We start from the raw sequence: 21,971 nt of genomic DNA, 5'->3' as shown, positions 1-21,971 counted from the left end.
TCATTTTGCACTATCACAGGTTTCTGACAAGTTTTATTTGTCCTCCAAAGCCAGGGAGATAGGATCATGAGGGTCTCCCACGATCCCTTAGTAATGTAATATAATACCATCTTCTGTTTATGGACGTTGGACCTTCTTCATAAAACTTCAGTTCCTCTTCTTTCTCTTTTACATCACTCCCACCACCAATCACTTCACTACATCTTGTTGGTTTTGGTCTCGAGCTTCGCCTAACACAGGTATCCTCCAAGTCTGGTGTTGAGGCCTCTGGTGGAGTAAGAGTCCTCGGGTTGGAACTATAGAGTTCATACTCACTCTTGGAGATTAATTCAGCAAGTCTATTGACGGTTTCAAAGACTCTTAAATCTCCCATGTTTTCCTGCCACACGGCGTTTTGTAGTATTTTCCGAAGTTTGACAATATTCTCACTCGTGTGCTGCTTACAATTCAATGAGTGTGTGTTCCGGTGTATCACTTATTCCACACATCTCACACGTGTCCACGTCTTCACAGATTAAACCTCTTAAGATGCATTCCATACGGATCATGTCCAGTAATGTAATGCACAAGTCCACTCGTAGGCTGAAAGCATTTCCATTTGACTCTCCAATTAACATTTGGTAAGTATTCCTTAGCACGAGCTGTGGTTCCTGCCACCTGTTCCATACGTATTTATCAATTCCCTCTTTAGTGTTTACCATTAGTCCCAGCACTTCTTGTACTCGATCAAGTCTCCTTTTCTTCAGCCAGTATCTGGCTGAGGATTGGATTACTTCTAAGTCCAAAGGTAGTACTCCTGCAAGTACTATCAGTGCATTAGTCGAGGTTATTTTAAATGCACCTAGCATTCGTAATGATACGTTCCTTTGTGCAGTTCTCAGCTGGTTCCTGATCTGGACTTGTCACACGATATCAGCCCATACGGACGCTGCATAACATATTTTTGAGATGAAAATAGCTTGATAGTATAAGATTGAAACCTTGAATGGGATCTTCATAGCATCGTTTCCCATGCTGAGCACGTTATGTAATGCGGTTTTAGCCTTTGCTGCCACACCCATAATATGTGTTCTGAACTTCATTCCTGTATCTATTTCTACACCTAGATACTTAATCTTCATTGAGGTTCTAATATTTGAGTTGTTGGATTTCACAATTGGGTTCCTTAGAAGTTTACCCTTCAGTAGTATATGGACGTTATTCCTAGCAATCTCCATTTTCGACTCTTGAGCCCAATTTCTCACAATGCTCAGTGCCTGAGTAGCTTTCCTTTCCAGATCTAATCTGTTGTTGGCATCCACCAATATAAGTACATCATCCTCATACGGTACATATGGTACATATATTGTAAAAAAAATAAAAGGTAAAGTGTTTCCCTGTGCTTAAGCACCACACCATGAAGGTGTATAGGGGGTGGGGGGATAACGCCCCACACTTTCTTGATCCGGTCGTGAGTGGGGGTGATGTGATCAACACCATGCCCCTGACCGCCTTTATCCCCCAAGGCTTCCCCCAGGTACCCATGTTATTCGACGCTGGGTGGGTGCCGGGGCTGCTTCCAACGTTAGAAAAGTTCCCGGATTTGAGCCGGCTGGGGATCGAACCCGGGACCTTTAGCATGGTAGTCAGACGCGTTACCGACTGAGCCACCGCAGCCACATATATTGTATATTTTCTAAATAATAAACTAGGTAAGTAATAACCGTTTCAAGTAGTTGGATGTTATATATAAAGTAATTCAATAGCGACACTAAATCACAAAGCAATATTTTACGTCTCTTGTCAAATTTACATTTTTAAACGTAATTGAAAAATAATTGTTTTCCGACATTCCCCTCAAATTCCTACCGCTCCTCTGTAATAAATTCTGATGCTCATATTTTGAAATTCGAAAAGTCTAGCATAATTCCCTTACAGTAGTTTTCGAGGGGAAAATAAACTTTCTTTAAGTTCCCTAGGAACGTGCGTTTCCATGGACGTGTTATTATACCCCTATGCATGTAGTTAAAGCAAGGACGATGTAGATCAGAGTGCTGCACATCGGCCAGATTCGCTTACTAGGCCCACCTGGCATGTAGCGTGACGTCGGGTATGGCACAGGATCGAGTCACACCAGGGCGTAGCTCAGATAAATGAGATAAGTCTTTAAGTTTGATTTAGCTAACCACCTCTACCCTTAAGGAAGCTGATGAAGGATCGTTGGGAGCCTGTGATGTTGAATTTTACTCACCCCTTGCTGTAGGTCTGGCCCTCTGCTTCTGGCATCAGGGACGGTTGTATGGTGACAGGTGCCCGCTGGAGAGATCAAGGTGGCGATAAGAGGCAGCAGGCAAATTCGGCAACTTCATTCTATGGAGTGCAGATTCTCCGGCTGGCTTTGGCTAATGTTCCTCCGCAGTCCGGACTGCTTCTTGGGTTTCTCGCTTGTTGCCACCTCGTAAAGTCGCTACCTCTCAACTGGCTGTCGTCATTTCGTTGATCAATTTGCTGCTAATTGTGGAACGAAGCGAGGGAAGCAGTCTGGACTACGGAGGAACATTAACCAAAGCCAGCCAGAGAATCTGCACTCTATAGAATCAAGTTGCCAAATTTGCCTGCCGACTCTTGTCGCCACCTTCGATCTCTCCAGCGGGTAACTGGAAGGCCTTGTATGACAAAGCTCGCTTATCTTCAGCGAACGCTCATTCTGGTTTTGCACTGTCTCCAGATACATGAGTCAACAGTCACCGTTGCCAACTTTTAGATTTTAAACTGGTCAAGGAGCACTTAAAATGTTCATCGCTTTTATCAATTTTAAATTGCAGACATTTATTCCTTGGTAGAGAGCATCTGTATCACTTACACCCAGTGGCGGCGATTGAGTTCCCATACTAGGGGGCCAAGGTACAAAAGTGGGGGCAAGCACAATTTAATTTCCCTTGGTACATAAGGTTAGCGTGGTACAAAAGAAGCAAAAACTTGGCCCCGCCCCTAATTGCCACCACTCCTGACACCTGTAAGGAGTATGAACCAAGATTCACAGAAAGTGCCATCATAAATATTTTGGAATTTTGTGTGACTGCTGGTTGTTCTACATTAAATATTTTTTGGGGGGTGCTCCCCTATTGCGCAGTGGTATTGCTGTCGCCTTGTAATCAAGGGGTTCCAGGTTCGATACCCGGGGGAGGCACATGGTGGTTCGGATCTCACTTTAAACTGTAGGTCCAGTCCCAATTAGCCTTATTGTTCATAAATTGACCAAATAAATTAATCAATCAATTAAACAGATTTTCTCTCTGGTCTAATTTTGCCAATTCAATATCCGAATTAGTTGCTCAAGATATCCCCCCGAACACTAAGGCACGATGGTCCATAAAATGGAACATGAAATCAGAATTTGCATTATAAAATGTTTTTGAATATTGTCATCTCTTTCAGCAAATTGTCGTTCTCTCATGTTGTTGCTAGTTATCTAGTTGTACAGACTGCATTGATAGTAATACGATGCAAAATATAATTGTTAGCTTGTATCTTCATACGGGTTCAAATAGCAGGCAATGCTATTTACACATTTCAACAAACAAATGACGTAAAAATGAAACAGAGAAGATTTACGATTTCAAGACCAGAAAAGTGGCATAAAATGAACAAGACACACAAGCCTATTTCAAGACCTTTGAAACAAATTTGGAAAATATGTGGTAGTTGGTTTGACATAATAATGAAACTAATTGAGAGGTTACAAAATCTTGGCATAGCAACATATCGTGAGGCCCTGGGCGAGATTAGAATGCAAGGTCCCGTCCGTTCTTTAAGTTTGAAATATCAATGTAAATCGATACACAGTCATCAAGAAAACGTCAGCAAATTATATTTATATAATAGCCCAATAATAATAAATTTCTGACAAATTATATTTAATACATAGTATGTGACAAAGAAATTTTACACTTGGCACAGCTACAGTAACATGCTGCTGGAATTTTCATTAACCAAAGTAGTAGTAATAGTACGTTTTTTAAGATATTCTTTGGGCAGTAAGACACAAGTAAAATATCCTTAAATATGCTCAACTTTTTAAAAGAAATCAGAAATACAAACTAAGAATCTTCAAAAATACAAAAATAACCTATGTATTATTTAGTGAGTCGTTCTTTGTCTCCTCATTTCAAAATTTGTAGGATGTAAATGTCACAAAACGTGGCTTAAGGAGGAAATATCGAAGGACGCACATAATATGTCGGTATTTGATAGAGCGAGGGGAAGGGGGTGCGCTAAACCACAATCCTGTCTAGGGGCCCAAAATATCTACCTACAAGCTCTACACAATCGGTTTCAACATCAACGAATCTTAAAACTATAGTCATATGCCCCATAAGTGTGAAATCTTTGGTGTAATCAATTGATTTGATACAGCTATCATAATTTAACTTTTTAATTAGCAATTTTGACTTCGTTGCACATTAATTGTACCAGTTAATTTTGAATTTTGGGACTTATAGGTGATAATAATAATTGTGAATCTCGTTTTGTTGTTACGTCATAATGTTCTTGTAATATTAAATAGTTGACGCAGTGGCGTAACAAAATCGTAAATTACGCGTTTGCAAGAAACAAATTTGGTTCTTCAAGTACAGTCAGATTCTTCCAGGAAATTTATGTAATTACTTAGAATGGCAGGTTGTGGCTACACTTATATTAATTATTCAAATCGATGCTCTACCTGTGAATTTTTACATATTACAACATATCTTTCTTTGACATTTATGTATTTAAGAGAAGAAAGTACAAATACTTACCTATCCCCTCTTAACAGCTGGGTGGATAAAAATAATGATTTTATTTATAATTTTTGATATTTTTTAACACATTCAGGACTGGCCTCATAATACAGCATTTTTACCTCTGGACTGCGATCTTTGGTTGTTTTTCAAAAAATCATAGAAAAGATATTTTTAATTTGTTTTTATTTACCACACATTTCTTGAATCTACAAAACTTCCTCTTTTCAATGAACAAAAATTTGTTAAATTTTCTTTTCATTTTCAGACATTTTTGAATATTTTTTTCAGCAAAGTTTTGTGAAAAAAAAAAGTACAACATTGTAACAAATGTTAATATAGAGATATTTTAAGTTTGTAATCTGGAAATTTCAATAATTAACTACATAAACTATCAATACATCTTTTGAATCTTGCATAAGAATACTTCTTATGTGCACATAACAAAAAAATAATAACAAAAATAATTACAAATTATTAGCTTTTGTATGAAAAAGTGGCTGCAGGACACGACCAGACGATGTATCAGTTGGTTCTGCGTCATCTGTAAAAATTAAACAAATAAATAAATAAATTAAATAAATTTTTATTTGACATACACTATACAAAATAATAAATGGAAAAACTAAAAATACATCAGTGCATGTAGGAGAATCAAGCAAGAGACAAGATGAATAAACCCAAAAAAATTACCTCTTCTCATTTCATTTATAAAATACTAGAGTTTGCAACATTGTTTATATTGTCAACAATTAATTATTATGAATATAACCTACCTTCCAAATCTTCAAATTCATCTGCATTATCAAAATCATCGCTAACTTCAAACTCTGAGGCGGAATCCTCATGCAGAATTTCTGCTGTGCAGTCTGGATCTAACGATGCCATTCTAAACAATTCAAGGTACATCAACCCAACAACAAACAGTCGTAGGTGCGAGATAAAAATAGCACATGAGTCACCTAGTGGTCGGAATTTCAACAGATCGGCTTGAATGAACACGCACATGAGACAAAGTACGAACATAGCCCGTCGTGAGACCCCAATGTGTTAAATCGATGTTTTTTTTTATTTTTTAAAAAAACACATTTAAAACATGCTTGTTGGCACCGTACACATAGACATATATATATATATATATATATATATATAGATAGAAAGGCTTTTTTCTCGTAAAAGCCCCTATAAAATATTCGATCAGTTTGATTAAAGCAAATAACAAATTACATGTAAATATGCATTTCTCTGTTTCTGGAACATAATGAACCTAATATGAAAATGTTTGTTGAGTGTGTTAATGAAACTATTATAATTTCAGTAACTTTTCGTACAGTGAAAATAAAATATTCTGGATGTACTTTATAATTTTAATTTAAAATATTTTTTACAGTCTTTGTAGCTGAATTTTAGTGTTTTTAATGATAGCCAAATACCAACTGCCATATTTAATTACAGTTTAATGATAATGACACTATTTATGGTTTAACATGATTAGTATTTTTTATATTATTCTACTTTAAAAATGTGCTTGCTATTTTTGCTTCTGAAAATTATTGAATTTTAAATCAAGAGAAATTTAATTGTTTTTTTCAGATGACATATTACATTTCCTTTCGTATGAGCTTCACCCCATCATACATATATTTTGTTTCCTTTATTTCCTTTCTTAGATCATAATAACCACCATTACAAGATTAATATACTTTCACAAAAAGTGATTCTGATATCTACACATTTCTTGTGTACATTATACTGTATTTTTTTTAAAGTGATTTCAATAAGTGATTTTTTAAAATGGAATTCCCCAATTTAAATCTGAAATCAGATTAATTGAATCAGAATTTTTGAATGTTGGAATCACATAGACCCTTTACATCATTAAGATATTTGTGTGTGGATGTTGAGAGACGGTAATACGTAAGGTTGAAATAGAAAAAAAATCATCTGCTTGTAGCCTTGAATTGTTAGAAAGTTCACCTTGAAAACCGGGAATTATACTTGAATTTTATCATGGTCCTAGATTAGCCACCCTGTTTAAATTTAAAGATATGATAAAAAAAAAAAAGACAATTATAAAATATGTGCCCATGCCACTTTTCCTGACAGGTCATCTGATAAAAAATAAAAAAAAATCTATGTAGCTCAAAAAAAATCCCTTAATCTGCAGATTGTTGCATTTTTTCAGATAAATTCATGGTGCATGGAAGGGTGCAAACTGGACTGATGATTTTAGAGGGTACTATACCCCATCCCAAAGTTTGAAGAGACTCCTTTACCACTCTCTGCACCATGGTTGGCATTTTGCCCAGGTTTTTAAAAGAAAGACCCACCTTTTTTCTGGGTATTTTCAGATAAAACCTGAAAAAAACCATGCAAAACTGGGTTTATTGGTTTTTTTAAGGTTATGTTTATAAATAGTATATATATTTTAAAAATGAAATTCTTTTTTTTTTTTCTGGTAGTAATGTATTGGATCATTCAGTATGTGTTGTTTTAGTTTGCTGAATGAAAACTCTTTAATGTTTTCTGTCAACATAATTAAGAATATTGTTAATGAAGGTCTTGCACCTTTCAAGTGATTAAACAAAAAACATACATAACCCGTGGTGCAACAGTCCATTGAGGGCCCAGGCCTACCTACAGACTGTTCGTTCCACACTAGGGTGTATCAAATTATTTTTTTTTCAAAATTCAAAAACATATAGTGCGCAAAAGTTGCATTATTGTACCAATACATCACACAAAAAAGAAAATTAGCCAAATTGAAAGATTTCTAGCCGCGCCTCTTCAGGCTTCAAATTTTACTTCGTCAATGATATCATTAAGATTGATTGCAGTTGGTGGATTTACAATGTATTGTGTAATTAAATTCACGGGAAAAATGTGAATAAAATAGCTTTGTGTTTATGTACACAGTACAATGAACCAGCGTGAATAGATTTGGGTCTATAGGGTTGGGGATGGGAAGGGGAAGGTGTAGCAGAGGCCAGAGACCGTGGTCACCACATGCTACTGCATGGGGCGAATGGTTGCTGGCAAAGTGGTTCACACGGTTGTGCTAAACGTTTTCACGTACACTTAATTTCAGCCCTGCATTGTGGTTTTGACACCGAAGTTTCAGAATTCAGTAGTGTTTGTGCTGAGAACAAGATTTGGATGTGTGTGTGTTTGTGGTGACCATGGCTACCGCTAAATCATCTGTTCATACAAGAAGCAACATAAGTAAGAGTTATGAATCTCTATTCGGAACTCGTTGTGCTTTCAGTTCCAGGACGTTACAGTCATACAGTGAGGTGATGAGATGCTATAGACTTACTCGTATAGAATTGAAAGGGGAGGGGAGTAAAGAACCAGCGATTCGTTCCATTTGTGAAGAAGTGGCAAATAAGTTGGGAGAAGTGTGGTTGCGATCCTCAGTTCCCACAGTTTCCTTTTATAGGATTACTAGTATGATAGATGAATATCACAAAAGTGTCAAGGCTATTTTGAAAAATGTGAAAAAAATAAGCAACCAGAAAAAACTAGAGAAATTTAAAGAAGATTCCCAAAAACTTTTTGATATTGCTAATTGCAAATTTGTGGATTTCAGTTCATGCATATGTGAAAAATCTAAGAAAATACCTGTAAAGGAGAGACAGTTTATTATAGATCAGAGAACAGACAGAAAAATGGCAATAGGTACCGTCGATGTACTGCAAACTAAAAGGAGAGTAAGTAAACGTGCTGCTGTAGAAGATGATTTGCAAGAACCATCGACCAGTGGGATGCAAGCGACAGCATGTGATTCTGACAGTTCGTCAGAAGTGGATACCGTAAGTGATAGTGACTTTAAGTGGTCTTACCCCCTAGTGTCCCAACCAAAGAGGCAAAAAAGACAATCTTCAACACAGATGAGGGCACCACTTCCAACTTTAGCTAAAGTAAAGGATAACTTTAAGAAAAGACGCTGTTATCGCTTCTGCAGTTTTAGAAGATTTGAACATAATTTCACACAAAGATCAACAGAAAGTGATAGACAATAAACAAGAAGCCTAGAAAATTATCTCATGCTAGCAGAGGCGAGGTGTCCAGTCATCGGGAGATGTGGTGATGACCAAGCAAAATAATAAAAATATTGCAATTTATATATTTTAGAGAAGCAGTAAAAATAATATGTCAGAATACTCGCATGTGCGAAATAAGCCAAGCGACAGCATGAAACAGCTTGAAATATGTAAGAGATTCACTAATATTGGCGCATTGAAATGAGGCCCCAGTACTACCCCTCACGCCGATCTCTCCTGCCAAGTTTCCTATTGAAGGCAATGGTGTTCGTCAGCCCAGCTCATCGCAGAATGGTGCGAATCTCTCTGGTCTCTGCCGGTGCCAAGAACAGCCAAACTGTTCCGAACAGGCAGATAGGTCCAATGACCTGTATTTTTCCCCACTCTTAAAGCTCTGGGTCATAACAGGCCCTTTTTTGAGCCCCCATCCCCATGTTTACAGCCACTTCAGGGTTTGTCTGGAGTCATCAAGATTCTTCCGAGTGTCCAGTGGCATGGCATGCTCAAGGAGGGTTGGTGAGGATCATAATTCTGCTTAGGCTCAATATTCTTTGAAAAAAAAAAAGACAGAAAAGGCAGGAAAGATGGCAAAACAAGGACTTCAGGAATGATTACTAAAAAGTACACATAATTTCCCCCCCCCCCCCCCCCCCCCCGCTTTGAAAATCCTGGGCACACCACTCGAATGTCTGCTATTTCCACTTGTTAAGAGGAAAAATACACATTGAACGATATGAATATGATTTTCATTATCAAAACAATTGACGGCGAACCATAAAGGTTCTTCTTACCTTTAAACGTGACAATTGAGGTGTTTGCATTTCAGTTTCCATCATATTTACGAGGGTGAATCAAATATGAACGAGCCTTGATTGGCTAAGCGTCGGAATGGGTAGCAGGGTGTGATTGGGCATGGGCAGCCGGTAGGTGAGGCTGTCGTGAGTCAGGAACCAGAACAGCCGGCGTGTCGCATGCTTCGTTTAGTAGCTCTCACGATGAGTGAGCAGAGTGTGCCAGTGTCTGTTGCGCAACGCATAATCATCAAGTTCCTCACCCAGGAAAAAGTCAAACTGGCCGAAATTTACCGGAGACTGCAGGTCCAGTTTGGGAATGGTACCCTCTCGTGGGCAAGAGTGAAGGTGTGGTGTAAGGAATTCAAGCAAGGCCGTGAACGTGTTGCAAATGAAGTGCAGCCCCATCGTCCTCGCACCAGTGTGACGAATGACAACATGGCTCGTGTTCGTGAGCTTGTCGAACAGGATCGCCAAGTCACTGTGAAGCAAATTGCGGCAGAACTTGGTGTGAGCTATGGAAGTGTCAATCAATCATCACAAAGCGCTTGGGCTTCTGCAAAATCACAGCTCGGTGGGTTCCCAAGCTGCTGAATGTTGCTCAAAAAGATGACCGAGTTCGCATTGCTTGCCAGCTTCACACTCATTTTTACATGGAAGGGGAAGCATTTTTGCATCGCATCGTTACCTGTGACGAGACATGGGTGCATTATTACACCCCAGCATCCAAGCGTGCCAGCATGGAGTGGAGGAGGAAAGGCGAAGGAAACCCCGTGAAGGCCAAAGTTCTGTTGTCTGCGGGGAAGGTGTTGACCATGCTGTTTTGGGACTGGAGGGGGATCCTACTGGTGGATTTCTTACATGAACATCGGACCATCAACGCACCCTACTACTGCGGCCTCCTGGATCAAGTTAAGGTGCAGTATTGACGCAAACGATGAGGCTGTCCCATCCACCAGGTCTTGTTCCTTCAGGACAACGCCAGACCCCATGCAGGAGGTGTTACGTGGCAGAAACTGGTGGAAATGCACTGGGAACCACTTCCGCATCCACTGTACAGCCCAGACCTTTCACCATGTGATTTTCACCTGTTCAGACCCCTCAAAGAAGCACTTGGGGGTGAGCGATTTGCGACCAACGATCAGGTGGAAACCTTTGTGCGCAACTGGTTGGCTACCTGCCCAGCTTCATTATACGAGAACGGCATCAAGAACTTACCACAACGTTGTGGAAAATGTATCACTAAGGGCGGAGACTATGTAGAAAAATAGGATGTGGCAATGTCTCTGTTTCCTTCAATAAATTTTGTTTTTCCGCACAATGCTCGTTCATATTTGATTCACCCTCGTAATAATTCTCGTCGTATGGGATAGTGGATAATGGATATGTGTCTTTTGTAGTCGTAAGGTCTGTGGTATGAGCTTTTACTTTGAATTGGCATTGACCTTGGCGTTTATCGCAGAGGAATATTGTGCCCCCCCCCCCCCTTCATTGAAAGATCAACCCTTACGTTTGACAAATCTTGCGATGACTATGTAAAAATGTCACGCATCGCCACTACATGCTAGATGGCTTACTACTGCCTGTCACCTGCTTCGCCTTTACATTTCCACAGAAAACCGAACAGAAGAACTGAAGATTCTTCCTAAGTTCGTTGTGTATGTTTATGCCCCTGTTTGGTTCTCTGTGAAATCAAACCCGACATGCAAAGATGGTGCTAGGCACTTGTATCTGGCAATAAAGCTATCAAGATACCTTGAGGAACCTTTGAAAACTGTAGTGAATAAGGTGATCACCAGGAATTCATATTTTGCTCATCCAGAGAATGTGTTGCGCAGTATGCTGACAGATGATAAGCGTGAAGTCAGAGAAATATCTGTGAGAAGGATTTTAGATGCTCGGGCAACGAAACATCCAGTGAAGGGTCAATACGTAAGTTCAAAGTGCCAGAAATAAATTTCATGGCAGAGGACTACATCAACATGATAGACTGGGATGTGTGCCTTGTAACAGAGCCTTCCTTAATTGCCCATTTGAATTCCGAGGACATTGAGAAGATGGTGGATGACCAGAATATTGCAGAAACAACAATTGCATCCTTCCCGTGTCACACTCAAGCTGTTGAGAGACTGGTTAAAATAGTGAGTGAAGCTTCAGCATCTGTTTGTGGTGAAAGAGAAAGAGATGCTTATATCAGATCCAAACTTGATGCAAGAAAGCAATTACCAACATATGAGAAGAAATCTGATTATTTTGAGCAAAGAAGTAAAACTGAAATTAAAATAACAGCTTAGGAGAGGGAAAAGTTGATGGAGGGAGGGTGGGATGAAACTCGCTGGCAGCCACCTCCACACGGGAAGTTCTGGGTTGGTGCAACCTGCAGCATTATACTACACTAGACCAGACATGCACACACTTGTGCGAACATGAATATATTTTGGTTTCATTGCTATATTTGTTTTTGTTGTAACTAATCTAAATAGTTACATTTCGTTATAAAAGTTGCAGTTTGCATCGAGTGAAGAGCTGCACTTTCTTCCATTGGGCACAATAACTACACCCCTCGGGAGGCACGGCTAGAAATTCTTCAATTTGGCTAAAAAAAAATTGTGAGATATTTTGCTACCATTATGCAACTTTTGTACACTATATGTTTTTGAGTTTCTGAAGAAGAAAAAATTGGGACCTTTTCGATACACCCTACTACACATCCACCTGATTCTACTCTGAGGTGGGAGATCATCCAACAAGTTACAGGTGATGTATGGTCAGCACGACGAACCCCCAGTTGTCATTGTAGGTTTTCATGACTTGGTTACTCTACTCATTCGTAGATCCCCAATTTTCTCACCATGGTGGGTGGCCACCAGTCCCATATGCTGGCTGAAATCTGAGGAGAAAAGTTGTTACGCTTTCCCCATAAGACTCAAACCTGCTTGCATCCCATAACCGGAACCCAAAGTATGAGACATTAGACCGCACGGCCATGCTGCAGGACAAATGATGAAACTAAATATGAGGGAAGGGGGGGTTCAAAATGTTTCCATATCCATATAGAAATAATTCACGTAGGAACACAAACTTGTTTAAGTTGAATAGGTACAGCCTTCTGTATGTTATGTGCCAAATATGACTGCAGTTGAATAATTACTGTTTCCGTGCCAGGTGTTTGAATGAAGGAAGATGCAACAATGGACAACTTGGAATACAGAGCCATGATCCGATTCCTCTTTGTGCAAGGCGAAGCTCCCAAACAAATCCATGAGGAAATGTTTGCTGTCCATACTATAGTGTTGTTGCTGAAAGCAAAGAAAGTTCAAAACAGTGGAAGAATTGTGATTCATGCCTCCTAAAAAAGCAAAGGTCAGTGTCTGCCAAGAAGGTGATGTTATCTGTTTTTTGGGATGAGCGTGGTGTTATCCTCACGGATTACCTTCGGAAAGACCACACAATTACTGCGAACTATTACGCAGACCTTCTGGCCAAATTCCGTGAGAACATTAAAATTTGCAGGCGAGGAATGCTGTATAAAGGTGTGCTCATCCTGCATGATAATGCACCTGCCCATGCATATCATCATGTTCTTGTCAAAACACGTGAGTGTGGCTATGATATTTTGCCTTCTCCTCTATATTCTGCGAATATTGCACCTTCGGATTTCTTCCTCTGCCCTAATATGAAGTAGTTTTTGCGGGGCAGGCATTTTCAAGATGACGATGATGTCATATCTGCGACAGAGGCATGGCTAAATGCCCAATCACCAGCATTTTACAGATGGTATTCGCAAGTATTTGCAATGGTGGGAAAGATGTGTAACATTGGGTGGTGACTATGTAGAAAGGACATAATCTTTCTGCCCAGTTTCAACTTTCTCCGACATTTTGAACTAGGTGAATATGGAAACTTTTTGAACTCCCCTCATAATCTAAAATATTTGACAAACAATTTGATTCTTCTCCACCTGGATGGTCTAATAGTTAATAGATTTGTGATTAGTTTCCGGGGTTGCATTGCAATACTATACTATATTTGAAAGCTGCAGTGGTCTAGTCGGTAGAACACCTGAATACCCCGCAGGAGAACCGGGTTAGATTCTCAGGGTGGATGATCTAATGTCAGAATTTCTCCAGTCTTGTCCCTACATAAAGCAGCTCTGCAGCTCAAACCCAGCCTCAAATCAATGGGTATGGGGGGGGGGGGGGTAAAGGCAGCCAGAGTGTGGTTCTGATCTAAGTTCTGGAAGGCAGAAAAGTTACCATTTTTTACATACCTGACCACAAACTGATTTTTTTTTCTGGAATGTCGAAATGGAAACGACAAATATCTGATTCTCTTGAGTTAACATAACAGAGATGCAGATAAAAAGCAATGGTAGAGTGTGAATAACATAAATGTAGAGTTTAGACTACGTACAACATGGGTTGAATTTAAATTGTCAAAATAACATACCTTAGTAATTTAAATAGGTTTTTAAGACTAAACTAACAACTAACTCTCTAACCTTCTTAAACCTGAAGGTTCATTCGAACAGGTGTCCTCAGGTTACCAGCCAGTTTAAATTGGAGTTAGGTTTCAACATTATATATTATATATTTCTCTCATCTTTAGGGAATGTGTAAAATGGAGACCAGTGTGGGTTTATATATATGACTATGATGTGGCAGAGTTTGGACTCTGTCTTCCTATTGGTTCGCTCTGGATCCTGGTGTTCTCATTGGCTGGTGTCTTGTTTTTACGGAGGAGTGGGTTCCAGGCGTGACTGAGCTGGAGTCCCAAGTCTCTGTTGAGATCAACCCATTCCCAATTAGAAGGTGAAATCTGCAAAGAAATTTCGAGGTGTAATGAGAGTAGAGCACGATCGATGAGATCCAACTGCTGCCGGGTGTAGTGTATCCTTTCCTTCACCAAGGAGAGGCTGGTACGTTGAAGAATCTTGCTTATGGCTGGAGAATAAAGATGGTAGCAGAGTTTTGTGATGTTCGGTGTTGTGTCTTGGTCTCTGTATTTCAGTAGGAAGGCTAAAGTGGTAAGTAGGCGAGCCTTCTTCTGCCCAAGGTCTTGAAGATGGTGAATCCTGCAAAGTTTCTCCTCACCATAAAGGAATCGAAAATAAGAATTGTAGCTTTCCTGGCAATGTGAATCGAACAGGTGTTCTCGGGCTACCAGCCAGGTTAAATTGGAGTTGGCTTCCAATGTTTCGAGAGCATACATTGCTCTCATCTTCAGGTGAATGTGTAAAATTGGAGAACAGTGTGTATTTATATGTGACTATGACATGGCTGGGTTTGGACTCTTGTCTTCCTATTGGTTCACTCTGGAAGAGCTTAACAATGCACAAGAAGTGTAAACAAGACCAAGGGAGGAGACCAAGATGTCAGTGGAAAGAACAGATAACGGAGAGTGTTAGGAGAAGAGGACAAGATTGAAACACTGTGGAAAGAGAGGAGTGGTGGAAGATCAGGAAAAAAAGAGGCTTTATTTCTATGCCGACCCACCCAGAGGCAGGAAACTGCAACGGATGATGAGATACTAGGAAATGGAAGTGACCCTATCACACAATTTGAGAAAATATTTTTTTTAAACACACATAACACTGTCTTAAATAGGTATGTGTAGTACATTCTAAATGGTCATTCTATGTCAAATCAACAAGGTCTTCAACTTTACAATTTTTGATACATTTGAAATTTGACATATTACTAGAAGGGTCACCTGAGGTAGAAAAATATGCAAAGTTGTAGATCCACATGTTTTGTATTTCTGAAATTACAGGGTTGCAAACTGCGATTTTCACCATTTTTACTGACATGTTAACTTTAAATTGCTATATTTTGACAATGAATGCATCTATAGAAGGTATTGAGAAGGTGTTGGAAAGGTCTTGAAGGGCTCTTTCTAACTAACTAACTTTCTAGCCTTCTTAAACCTGAAGCTTCATGGCTGCAGTAACACAGGCCTTCTTATTGCGCTTGAAAGTCAGTTGGGTGACACTTGTCCCCTGCCCGATTTACGGCGTTATGAATGCACCGAAGCATCCACGACTCTGTAATAACTCTCTTATTTTGGACGTATTGCTTGGTGAGAGTTCCGATGAGGACGATGTTGTGGAGAATGATAGTGACGATGGTGGAGATGACCATTTAGATGTCCAGGACGATCTCTTTTACACCGAAGAAGCAGATGAGCCACATAAGTACCAAGTGAAAAATGCCGAAAATGACCTGGCGCCAAATGAGGAAAAAGAATCCAGTGATGAAGAGAACATCCCATTTGCAAATTTATGCATTGTAAGAGACCAGTTTAAAAATGTAATGAAGTGGAAAAACTATCCCCTCAGGCCAGAAATATATGAACCAGATCTGACAACATTATTTTGCGGCTCCCAGGACCAACTTGACAGGGTAGGGAAGCACGCAGTGCACTTGATTGCTTTGTACTTTTTAACATTATTGGAACTATAGTTACATCAACCAACATTTATATTGACCATATAAAGGAGCATTTTAGCCTAGACAGGGACACCAAACACATGAATGTTGTTGAAATTCGTGCTTTCATAGGCATTTTGCTACTAACCGGCTGTTTGGGCAGTAACAGGAAAAAACTAAGCAGGTGCAGGGACTGATGTTGAAGTCTGTTATCTTGCCATGAGTGAGAATAATTTCATTTTCTCATGCGATGTCTTCGTTTTGATGACATCAGAGATCGTCAGCAGCGAAGAGAAATTGATCGGCTTGCGCCTGTCAGAGAAGTCCTAGAACTTGTGGGGCAAAACTTGTGGTCAATGCCTTAATCATTTACAAGTTCAACAATGCTGCAGCTAAACCACCTGCAAGACAACAATTCCTAAAAAGTTTGGCGTTGGAACTCATAAAACCTCTGATTGAGAATCTAATCCAGCTTTCTTTCATCCCTGTACATCTGAAGACAAGATGAAAGGCCCTTCTTGTAATCGAAGAAACTCTTCAGCCTGAGCGCAGACAAGGTAACAGTAGAGGTCGCTGCTATCTGTGTGGAAGGGCGAGAGACAATACAACCAGAAAACATTGTGAAAAATGTGGACATAGTGATCCTTCATCAATTGTTTGTACTGAATGCCTGGAATGGGACTAAGGTAATACAACCATTGCAACTGTAAAATATTACTGACTTCTTAGTATTCTATATATAAAAAAATATTACGAGTAACAACCATTGTTGTGACTATACTCTTTCCATATGTAAAATGCAGGGTACGCTTTAGCGATTTCTTTGCCTTGTAATAAAAGCCAAAATATGTTAATATATATGTTTATGGATTCTCAATAAAGCTGTCTTTTAGATGAGCAAGGAGTTTTACAATGTTACCCTGCATTAAAAAAAAGTTATGGTAGCCTAAAGTTTAGGATATTTTTTCCATGCAAAATTTTGTTAAAGAACGATTTGGTATTTTTTTCTTTACAACACCTGTTTGATACAAAAATAAAATACTTTAAGTCTCACTAGAATAGATTGTAAATGTAACAAAACAATAAAATCCACCATACTATAATTAGTCTTTTCAAAATAAATAAAATACCTTATGGGTGACAACTGTCACCCGCGCGAGTATCCGTGTTATGGGATGCCGTGTGAGTACTCGAGGGTTAATCTGTCCATGCCTGATATATGTAACATGTGTTTCCTTTCCGCTATCATTTGTTTTGGCAACAGCGAAACACCACTGGCTGCGTATTGGCTGAACTCATGTTCTTTCTAAAAGTGTAAGAAATGGAAAACAAGCACACAAATTGTATTTTTGAATGGCAGAAAATGAATGATAAATACATTCTGAAGATAATTATTTTTGTACGTATAACATGTATAACTTTCATGCAGAAGATATGTTTTACACATATGCAACAAGGAGCAACATAAGATAAGGAAATACATATACAACATGCTATCACTGAATTGTGTATATTCAAAGTTTATTCAATACATATATACAACACACAACACATATTACTTAAATACATTAAAGAAAACAATTACATTGCGAGCGAAGCGAGGAAGAAAATTTTTAGTTCCAATTTTTGCAACTGAAAACAATATTTATTTAATAGAGCGAAATTAATTTCCAGGGTGCCATAGCATTTTCTCTTTTACAATTTTTTCTCATTAAGAATGATCCATGGCTGATTCCCACCGGTGCCTATCTATGGCTTTGATCTTTACGAGACTGAGAAATGCAGGTATTGCAAGCGAAGCAAGCAAAACAATTTAAGAAATTTATTTTTATTTGCATACAATTTGAAATCGATGGGGGCAATTGCTCCTCTGTGACTTCCCTGTAGGTGCCCTTGGGCATCAATGTTTGCCCCACTGTCCACCCTATTTGCCTCTAATAGGGTGCAAATAATATCATCGGGTGCCAAGGAATTCTCCCTTTCACAACTTTTTATTTATTTATATCATTCAGTGCCCATGGCCGAGTCCCACCACCCCCAGCTACATCTCTGAACTTGACAATACTGAGAAAAGCAGTCATGCGAGTGAAGTGAGTAAGAAAATTTTACGAAATGTTTTTTTATTTTAATAAAATTTTAAATCGATTGTGGCAATCACTCCTCTGTGCCCCCTTCTAGGTGTCCTTGGCCAAAAACATTTGCCAAACTCATGCCCTTTAGAATTGGCTTCCGTTGAAGGTTGCAAGGGGGGGGGGGGGCAATGGCCACTGTGGTTGTGCTACTGTGTGGTTTAAGCTGTAAGATTATGCCATGATTAACAGTGTATTCTAATAATTTTCCTTTGTCAATGATATGCACACAATAGTCATTACTATAGAACCACACTTACATTTGTATGTTATCTATTTTTCAGATACCTTAACAAGAGCTACATGGAAGGACAGGTCCAAGATGTTCCAACATCAGTTACACATTTGATAGTATCTGCAGAAAAGTCAAGTGAACAAGAGCAGCCAAAATATAATACAGAATGTCTCAGGGGAGAGGGAATAGTAGAGGTTAAATGTTCACCAAAACCCTCCAAAACCAAGGGAGGCAACAAAGATTTTGCCATTAAAAGTTACCTTAATATACAGATGAGAGTGCACACAAAAAAGAAACCTTTCAATTGTTCAATTTGCAACAAAAAATTTGCATTTAAAAAATATGTCGTTGCACATATGAGAGTACACACTGGGGAAAAACCTTATATGTGTTCAGTTTGCAGCAAAGGTTTTGCTCATAAATGTTGCCTTAATGAGCATATGAGATTACACACAAAAGAGAAACCTTTTACTTGTTCAATTTGCGACAAAGATTTTGCTCAAAAATATAAACTTAATATGCACATGAGAGTACACACAAAAGAGAAACCTTTTACTTGTTCAATTTGCAACAAAGATTTTGCTCAAAAATATGAACTTAATAAGCACATGAGAGTACACACAAAAGAGAAACCTTTCAATTGTTCAATTTGCAACAAAAATTTTGCTCATAAATGTTCCCTTAATAAGCATATGAGAGTACACACAGAAGAGAAATCTTTTACTTGTTCAATTTGCGAGAAATATTTTGTTCAAAAATATAAACTTAATATGCACATGAGAGTACACACAAAAGAGAAACCTTTCAATTGTTCAATTTGCAACAAAAATTTTGCTAATAAAGTTTCTCTTAATAAGCATATGAGAGTACACACAAAACCTTTTACTTGTTCAATTTGCGACAAAGATTTTGCTCAAAATAATAAACTTAATATGCACATGAGAGTACACACAAAAGAGAAACCTTTTAATTACTCAAATTGCAGTGAAAATCCAGCTTATAAAAATATAAAAACATATGAACGTAAATACAAAATAAACTATTTAAGTGTATAATTTGCAACAAAGATTTTTTTCCCTAAAGATCACCTCAGTATTCATACAAGGTAAATACAAAGAAAAAACCATTATACAATTTGGTTCAAAGATTTTACCTGTAAATGTGAACGTACTAAACATGTAAAGAGGGTACACACCAAATAGAAACTGTTAGATCTATGTGTACATAGGGAATAGTAGTTTTCCATGGTCATTGCCTCTAAATATTAGGGCAGGTGCATAAGTTCGTAGCATTTTGTTATGTGTTGGCAGCACTGCTTTGCGTTATTGCTTAGTTTGTAGTCTTGTGTTCCGTGAAAACACAGAGTATTCTAATTCTCAGTACATTTTGTCTATTTTGCATACAAAACAAAATGGAGTGACATAGTTGAACATTTCCGGCACATTCTGCTCTTTCGAGTTTAACCAGGATTGAAGTGCAGCAGTAGGAAGTGTTTCCTGATGAAGCTGGTCTTGAAACTTGGCTAACTGATTTCTTCAATTCAAAAACAATTTGTGCTGTGTATGGGGCTAATGCCATATACTGAAAACACAGCAGTTTTACAGGCGAGGAATTGAACTCCTCCCCAATGTTGGCAGATGGTCATTGACAATAGAGGTGACATTACTGACTGGGTGAGTGTTGTTGTGACTGTGTATTGTTAAACTACAATAACAATTTTTCATCTTGCCACCTGTGTACTTGTGTTAATTAATTATTGTATTCCTGTTAACGTAGGTTATAAAACGCTACGAACTTATGCACCGACCCAATAGAATCACTTGGAATTCTATTCAATCAGTCCACATCTCACTTGTGATAGGCTCGAGTCTCAGCTTTATACATATCATTTGTTGGTGTCTACAACTCTGGTGCAGACGTCTTATTATCTGACACAGATTTCATCTATGCAATCAAATGACATTCTGCGAAATTGTTGGTGATAATTGTGCAATAGAAACCGTTCATTACATGATGCAGGCTTCTCATCAGAGCAAGCCATTTTTTATTATGCATTTTCCTGGTCCAAAGTACCAAGAAATAAGGAATCTTCGACACCAGTATCTCCTGCCTATACAGACGAGTCATTGTGGTTATCCATGTTATGTGTGAATTGTACATATCTTCTACCAACGATCTGGCAGTTTGATATCTCACATGTAAACATTGTCTGTGATGTTCATTATGTGACAAACTTTCACACAGCAGATTGCATTACACCAACATGGTATGATTTATGTTCGTAAAACACTCACACAAAAGATGTTTATCTGAGCAGAAAGAACTCATGTTGAATTTATTTTTCTGTGATGTACTGAGGAAAGGGACTGAATAATACTAGAATGTTTAACTCAAAAATGTAATGATCATTTTCTCAGGTGTAGCCTGTTGCTACAAAGAAAATCAGAGATGTTTCTACCTTGCAGACAATTTATGTTGTCAGAGATACATATCATGATATGGGATTGGTTTTCTTGGTGTCACATATTATTATTTGAAAATTTTTCAATGCAAATTATAAACAATTGTGCAGACAATTATACTCTGTTATTGATATACAGTATATATTTTTAATGTTGAGAAAGTTTAACAAGATGGGACAAATGCTTTTGTCCCTTGTTTTCAAAGTGTCGATATTTGTAGTTGACTATAGTTTAGTACAGTAATACAGTGCAATCGAAAAGTCCCCGAACCCAAACTTCAAAAAAAAAAAAAAAAAAAAAAAAAAAATCGCCGGTCGTTATGATGATATGTAATAATTTCTGTGGAAGCTGGTTTGTGAGGGTCTTGGCTGTACACGACACAAGAGATGGCACTGGGGAGTGACGCTAGCAGTCGTGGCGAGGAAATGAACTACGAGCAGTGCTGGTAACAAAATAATCACGCCAGTTGCAAGGATGAGTTTGTCGGTTTTTTCGAAAACTGTGTACTCTATTGTGTACCAGGACATTATACAGCAGTTTATCGCACTTTTGGACGCCGATGAACGAGATGTGTGGTTACAACAAGACGGGGCAACATGCCATACATCCATTGCCACCATGGCATTTCTGCGTGAATTTTTTGATGACCGCCTGATTTCATCAGGGCTTTGGGCGGCAAGATCACCTGAATTAACCTCACCCGATTTTTTCTTGTGGGGTTATTTTGAAGGGGAAAGTGTACGAAAATAATCCCCATGATTTAGATACCCTGAAAACCAACATTGCCCAGTGCATTAAAAAAAAGGTAAAGTGCTCCCCTGTGCTTAGCACCACGCCATGAAGGCGTATAGGGGGTGTGGGGGTAACGCCCCACACTTTCTTGATCCGGTCGTGAGTGGGGGTGATGTGATCAGCATCACGCCCCTGGCCGCCTTTACCCCCCAGGGTTTCCCCCAGGTACCCATGTTATTCGACGCTGGGTGGGCGCCGGGGCCGCTTCGACCGTTAGAAAAGTTCCCGGATTTGAACCGGCCGGGGATCGAACCCGGGACCTTGAGCATGGTAGTCAGACGCGTTACCGACTGAGCCACCGCTGCAATTAATGTGCCTATTCTGCATCACG

At 38.9% G+C, this 21,971-nt stretch overlaps 1 protein-coding gene across 2 annotated transcripts in view; it reads left to right on the top strand.

The window, feature by feature from the left end:
• Window positions 1–21,133, top strand: part of LOC145999678 (uncharacterized) — a 102,002-nt gene extending 80,869 nt beyond the window's left edge. For both annotated transcript variants that reach the window (XM_083136882.1, XM_083136881.1), the window contains one exon: window positions 18,436–21,133. In XM_083136882.1, the coding sequence (XP_082993008.1) occupies window positions 18,436–19,441 (1,006 nt within the window). In that variant the 3' untranslated portion in view covers window positions 19,442–21,133. The remainder of the gene's footprint in view (window positions 1–18,435) is intronic.
• Window positions 21,134–21,971: the final 838 nt, after the last annotated feature.

Source organism: Lepisma saccharinum, chromosome 15, assembly GCF_977018435.1.
Source record: "Lepisma saccharinum chromosome 15, izLepSacc3.1, whole genome shotgun sequence".
NCBI lineage: Eukaryota > Metazoa > Arthropoda > Insecta > Zygentoma > Lepismatidae > Lepisma > Lepisma saccharinum.
This window is presented reverse-complemented; position numbering and strand designations above follow the sequence as displayed.